This window comes from Aulonocara sp. 'chitande type north' Nkhata Bay, linkage group LG20 (assembly GCF_057382095.1).
Source record: "Aulonocara sp. 'chitande type north' Nkhata Bay isolate Kocher_YH1m ecotype deep benthic linkage group LG20, A_spYH_male_GT1.1, whole genome shotgun sequence".
Lineage (NCBI taxonomy): Eukaryota > Metazoa > Chordata > Actinopteri > Cichliformes > Cichlidae > Aulonocara > Aulonocara sp. 'chitande type north' Nkhata Bay.
In genome coordinates, this window is record NC_141363.1 from 3,318,811 (window position 1) to 3,325,798 (window position 6,988).

General features: G+C 37.3%; 1 protein-coding gene across 1 annotated transcript; it reads left to right on the plus strand.

Annotated features, from left to right (window-relative positions):
- The first annotated feature begins 1,663 nt into the window (after positions 1 to 1,663).
- On the plus strand, positions 1,664 to 5,563 carry ptges3a (prostaglandin E synthase 3a (cytosolic)). The gene is made up of 8 exons (XM_086277917.1): positions 1,664 to 1,832; positions 2,658 to 2,771; positions 2,864 to 2,933; positions 3,023 to 3,121; positions 3,681 to 3,770; positions 3,861 to 3,917; positions 4,029 to 4,056; positions 4,609 to 5,563. Coding segments are annotated over exons 1-8 (480 nt in total). The 5' UTR covers positions 1,664 to 1,830; the 3' UTR covers positions 4,629 to 5,563.
- Positions 5,564 to 6,988: the final 1,425 nt, after the last annotated feature.

Genomic DNA, 6,988 nt, shown 5'->3' on the forward strand with positions numbered 1-6,988 from the left:
TGCCGTCTGCTCCTTGCTATCTAAAATATAACCAGACGCTGGCGTAAATTCTCGACCATTTCACACTTCTGTTTAATCCGTTTTCTGTTTTATTCAGCTGTGTGAAAAGCCCCGGAGGAACCCTCCTGAGGGATTAATAAAGTTTTATTTAATCTAATCTAATCTAATCTAATAACTTTAATCTCAGACAAACCGATTTACTCACGAACAATTAAAACACTGACAAAAGCTAAACAATAACATGTTTAAGTTATTTAAGTGACTTATATATCATGTTTAACCTGAGTTAAACATGATATAACTGCGAAAGACCGCAGGGGTTTGAAAACGATGTGCCGGGAGTTCGCTGTTCTCGCCGGCTCAGATATTTGAAGTTTACACAGCCACATTCTCGCCAGAAAATATGTTAAAAGTTTATTTGCGACCCAGAAAGAGTAATAAGAGTAATATTAAAACTAAGTAGCTGCAGTAGTAGTAGCCATTGTTGGAAACTGGAATTGGCTGGGCCAATCTGGGATATGGTTTTTCAATTTTGTTGTCCAGGTGGAAAATCGGGAGAAAATCGGGAGAATGGTGGCTACGGGAGATTTTCGGGAGGGGTACTGAAATTCCAGTAAATCAGGAGGGTTGGCATGTATGGCAGTGACAGCAGTACAGCCTACCATGTAAAAAAAAAACAAAAAAAAAAAAACGGCGCATGACCTACAGAAATGGCAGCTACCGACAGCAGACGTGACACCATGCAGCAGACTGTGACAGCACTGAGCAGCTCCTTCAGTGGGAGACTGCGGCACCCACGGTGTGGGACGGAGAGATTTCGCAGGTCTTTCCTCCCCACTGCTGTCAGACTCCACAACAAAGACTTTAACTGATCAAGCACACACATCCATACATATGCAATAATACTAAGTGCAATAATCCTTTCTGTCATCGTTGTATTTTTACTCAGTTGTATATAGTATTTGTATTTGTATTCTATTTTTATCTTATTGTATATTTATTTTATTTTATTCTACTGTATATAGTATTTTATTTTATTCTATTCTGTACAGTTGTGTACTGTATTTATTCTTATTGTATTCTAATTTTTGCCTCATAACTTTTGCACTGTCCACTTCCTGCTGTGACAAAACAAATTTCCCACGTGTGGGACTAATAAAGGTTATCTTATCTTATAAAGGTTATCTTAACTTAAATGTCACCTCTGTTGTCCAGTGCCAGCAGCACCACACAGAGGGTGTAAAATGGCCCTTAAATAAACAATGGGCCATGTCCATCTTTTATATACAGTTTATGGTTGTGCCAGAAATGGTCAGCTACTACTACGACGTGTGAACTCAAAGCAGTAATTGCTGTAAAGTTTAAAGTGACAGTGAAAGCACTGGTTTGCACCTTGAGCAGCTCGCCCAGTTACAACAATCAATTAGTTTTCATAGTGACCCAGTTATCCTATTACTGTAGAACTCAAGGAAGCCTGCTTTCATCGAGTTGTAAAACTCATAAAAGTATGAAGTGTCCTCGCTCGCCATCAGGTAGGACGACATTATTCAGGTGGTGGAGCTCTTTCACTGCTCTGGTTCCATGAGTATACTCTTTCTAGAATAATCTCCGGCGGCTTCGATCTGCCGAACACCGTGCTCACGTTCCAAATACCGGACGTCACGAGAGAACGTGAAAAACACGCGATATTTCCAGAGACACCAGTGCATATGTTGTAAACCCGAGTTAACTGTTTAGTTGTCAGTAGTCATTTTTGCCGGGCACTACTGCCAGACAACAGTGTGAATACCGTGGTTCTTCGAGGGAGCTTAAATTGCTAAAACAGTGAATATGTAAGTCTTGATTTACCGTGTTTACCTGGTAACCAACTAGTTACTTGTTAGTGCGGATCACCCACCTCATACTAGCTAAGTGAGCTAGCACACGAGTTAGCCTCAGCAGTTCAGCCGTACTTAACACTGTTGCCGAGACAAAAAGGCACAACTCTTCGTTAACGCCACAGGCTACAACTTTCCATCAATCTACTGTATTTTTGCACAATCCTGTCTCAAACTCCTAAACGTGATCTTGCATTGTTTATGGACCTGACAACAGCTCAGTCATCGTTAGCTAGCATGCTAATGTCAATGAACATGACAAGGGTAATGCTAAGAGTGGAAAAGCATGATGTCACGCTCCGGGGTATTCACTTTAAGCTAACGTAAGCTAACACGCACTTTCACTTTAAATGTGATTGCAAGACATTCTTCTCTTAACCCTGTGAAACAATGGCCTCAGTGTGGTTCACATCTAGCAATGGCGGATTATGGTAGTATTACCCGAAACCTTTCAAGTGCGATAATCTAATTGTACCTCCGATATAGATATATATCTCAACAAGTGCATAGTTTGGCTTAAAAGATATTGTAAACTTTTTATTGGACAATAAGTATTAGTATAGGACGGATAAAGAGGGCGTTTGGGAGGCCTATGTGCTCATTTCAATGAATGAGTTACGCCTTTCTCAATTCCACAGTGTGTGGGTACTGCACTCTATACACGTGGGCCATGATCTTATAATGCCCACACTAGGCAGTGGAAATATGAGATCAGAGAGATGCATTGGTTGTTTTGGATTGTCTTAATGTTCATTTTTCATTTTTGTTCTTGGTGTATAGGCAGCCTGCAGCAGCCAAGTGGTATGACAGACGAGAGTCTGTCTTTATAGAGTTTTGCATGGAGGACAGTAAAGATGTGCAAGTAATCTTTGACAAGTCCAAATTCACTTTCAGGTAATTTGCATTGTTAGCATATTAAATGATGACATTGTTAAAACCCTGTTTGCTAAAAGTGTCTTTAAAAAAAGTTTCATTTCATCTTACAGCTGTGTCAGTGGAACAGATGATATCAAACACCAGAATACAGTGGAGCTTTTTGGGGAGATTGACCCTAAAGTAAGTTTTTAACTTGTGCAGACAGTTCAGGTTGGACCCTGCGTACCATTGTTAGGAAACCTTCACCAGTTTCTCCTTCTGATATACAGGAATCCAAACACAGACGCACTGACAGGTCTGTGTTGTGTTGTTTACGAAAAGCAGAGCCTGGGAAGTCATGGCCAAGACTTACCAAAGACAAGGCAAAGGTAACTCTCAGCAGTATAACATTTACAAAAACTCAGAATACATCAAAATCTCATAGTATACATCATTACCTTGTTGTTAACATTGTCAGTTACATTGACCCTCAAAGAGGTAAGATCAGGGTTTAAGTTGAAAGGTGGAGCATGTAATGCATATGTAATTTTTTTTTTTTTTTTTTTAATGGAAGTAGGTTTAAGAGTGAATGACATTTTTGGGAGAATCAGGTTGTTCATCTTTCATTCAATAAAAAGAATTAAGAAAAAGGAAGTAGATAGGGGTTTGTCTCCATCAGGTTGCACTTTTATTAAGTATTTTACAACTTGCAACTTACTGTTTAAAAATAAAATAAAATAAAATGACTCCACAGTTTCATCTGCTCCGCTATGAAGGACTGTATTATAAACAGTAAGCTCTCTGTTGCACAAACAGTTTGAAACCATTTCCACATTACCCCGAGCATTGTTCTGTTTTAAAAAAAATACCTAAGTAAATATCAAAATTATAAAGTGACTGAATTTTAAACTTTGCCTAACCAAAACATTTTAATCTACTTGCTTTTAGTGCAACTGGCTAAGTGTGGATTTCAATAATTGGAAAGACTGGGAAGATGACTCAGATGAGGACTTGTCAAGTTTTGATAAATTCTCAGAGGTAAGTGTGTCAAACATGCACAGTCTGCTCATTGTTTGACTATGTTCAGCTAAACTGACATGTTGATTTGTGTCCTGCACCTTCCTCCAGATGATGAATAGCATGGGTGGGGATGATCTACCAGATTTAGATGGAGCAGATGAGGAGGTATAATATTTGTTTGTTTTATATAGCTATAGTACAACTGTAATTTGGCATTTAAATTTTATATAACAGGTGTTACACATAATTTTAATTGTTTTTTCCTTTTTTTTGCAGCATGAGTCTGCAGACAGCGATGATGAAAGTACGTAGCGATCTGAAAGGGCTCTGTTGTGATTTATAATCTGTAGTCACTAGATCACACGAGTCCCAAAACTCTGATAATGCCTGGCAGTGCGAAAAAGTGTCAAAACAGATGATTAATTATGGAATAATTTGAGTAAGAAATTACACGTGTGGGGAAAAAGTCACAAGTTATGAGATTTTATTTAATAGAATAAATTTTTATTTATTCAATGTTTTTGTTTTTATACATGTTAAGATTGCTGCGTTTAAACAAAATGCAACTAATGCAATGTACATAAGACTTTCAGCCACAGCTAATTTGCAGATCTTGTCCCTGGTTACGCTTTTCTCAGACAGTTAGAAAACAGCAATAATAAGAGAATTAACAGCAACCATGATAAAGAAATCCCATAATTCATAGCACTAACACACATTTGGTATATCAGAAATTGTTTATTAGTTTCTTTAACGATCCACTTTATCCAAAAAGCCCATAGACTTTTTTTGTAATGACCATAGCCATAAAAATTAAATTTCATACTTAGATCATGTTTTTAACTTTCTCTTTCAGAAATGCCTGATCTTGAGTAGTTGAATATGGATGCCACCTCAGTAGTTAACAAAGTGAGTTCTAAGTTTGTTGAAGAGGGAGACTAGGCATGAGTTGGCATCCACGTTGAAGAAGAACCTAATCTCGACGCAGTTTCCAAAGCGACACCCCTGAAGGGAGTGGCAGGGAGTGACTGTTGGATGGAGACATGCACAGAAATCCATAGCAACATACAGTGCTGTGCTTTGCTGTTTTGTTTTGCATGGACAATTCTGTTCAAATGAAAATGTTATTGTTCATTGACTTAAATGATGATGTTATGGGATGTACTGATGTCTTACAACTTCTCTCCGTCTCTTTTTTTTTCCTTTTTTTTTGCCGATGTCAGGTTATGTATTAAACGTTGTGATTTCTAATGAAAAGAAAAAAAACCTCAAAAATGCCTATTTTCCAAAAAAGTAGATTTTTTAATAACAGATTTTCCCCTTTAATGTTTGTATTGTAAATTGCACATATTTTCTTTGTTAATTTAAGAGGCAGGAGTTCTGCTTGTAATGGGTTTTTCAAATGTATGCCAACATCTACAAATATTTAACAATAACTTTTTTTAAAAATATGTTTCAGCACTTAAAATAAACATGCTTGTGCAACTTAACAGCTTGTGTTGAGGTTATGGTAGTGGAGTGCTGCTGTTGTTCCACGTAGTCATGCCTTTGCAAAGATGAGTTTCTTTATGCTGTTATATGAATCATCAAAATTAATTTTCTTACAGATATTCCGAGGTGACGGCAGAGATCCTGTGTAGTTAACAAAGTCACACAAATGGTTTAATCCCGTATAGATTATAAATGTTTATCATATACAACAGAACTATGATTGGAGGTTTGTTTGATTCAACATGTGTTGAATTCTTTCTTTGTCTTATATTGTGGGAGTTTGGCTATTAATTTCTAATAAACTTTACTGGTCACTGTAATTGTTCTCTTGCCCATAGTGGCCATAGTCTTGCCTTCCTAACAGTTCCATTGTAAATGATGGAAGACTGCACTAATATATGCAAGTTCAGCTTTATTAATATTGAGACTTTTGCCGTGTGAGTCAGCATGTTATAAAGCTTTCCTTTTAAGAACAAAGTTCTCAATAGGTTTTGTTTTTGCTGGAGCGATGGCAAAGCTCAAAGAATTGTATTAAGTTACTCCAATTTGCTCTTCAAAAGTATTTTCACGCAGAACAAAGACTGCAAACGTACCATAGTTCTTAAATTGAGCTTCATAAGGAAGGGGTCTTTTAAGGGTCAGTGCTAAGAGATTTGCAGCAATTAAAAGTCCATCTGTAAGTACTGCATTAAAAAGAACTCTGAAAAATCTTTATATCCCATGATCCAAGTTCTATGAAATGTGAAATAATGGATTAATCACGTCATAGTGTCAGGCTTTTCACAGAACTGCACTCAACTTTTCTCTAGCCTTTAAAAGGGAAATTCAGGGGCTTTCCATCTTCTTTGTTTACTAGAAGGAACTACCCAAAGGTCACAAGTACTGTAGTTCACCTCAGTGAAGTTCGTGGGCTAGATAAACTATTGCTATAAGATTATAGTTTGTTGATGAAAGATGTCAGTGATGATCCCAACTTCTCATAACAAAAGCCTGTTTTTATATATATATATATATATATATAAACATAACTTCAAGGAAGTTGGCCCATTTTTTATATGAGCAGCTTCAAAAGTTTATGTTGTGTGTGCAGTTACCCGATCCGTGTCCTGTATTCTGCAGTTCACATTTTCACCACTGTGTGGTGAGTATATTCCAGAGCTTCTAATCTAATGTGAGATGTTTAGGTGCTGCATGTTAGGTATGCGTCAGCAGTCTGGACCCAGAGAACAGGAAAACACAATGCAAGCACCTTTTCAACACCCTCCCCAGTAAAACTGAACTGTGGGCTTAAACCCACAATAGGTGGCTTAGGGAGTCACGAAAAGGCCATAATACTACTCTCAATAGAGATGCCCAACTGGACCAAAGTCATAAAGTGTCAGAATTTTTTTTTAAAAAGAAGAAGATAAACACTATTTAACACAAAGTTGTTTTATTTAAAAGTTGTTTGTTCCATCATATTAAACAGGCAACTTCAAAGGTGACCTGCTGTAGAAAATTAATATTTCTACCAATTATATTTGTATATAACCTTTACAGTGAGCAAAAACAACCCTGGAACAAACATATAGTCACTCTGGGCTGTGGAAACGTGAACTCAGATTCAACATCGAGGTTAATGCAAACAGATCATAGAAACTAGCAGAAACTGTTACTGCCAGCGTTTTGTTTAAATGGCTGAAAGGAGAAAATCAGTGAGCTCAGCATAATCCTTTCAAAGCACTGCAGCCGTCCCTTTGGCTGTC

What these genes read in the sequence shown, in the direction of transcription:
- ptges3a (XM_086277917.1), top strand. An exon ending in AAGTCCAAATTCACTTTCAG is followed by an intron (nt 2,772 to 2,863) that starts GTAATTTGCATT and finishes TTCATCTTACAG; the next exon opens with CTGTGTCAGTGGAACAGATG. An exon ending in GTTTTGATAAATTCTCAGAG is followed by an intron (nt 3,771 to 3,860) that starts GTAAGTGTGTCA and finishes ACCTTCCTCCAG; the next exon opens with ATGATGAATAGCATGGGTGG.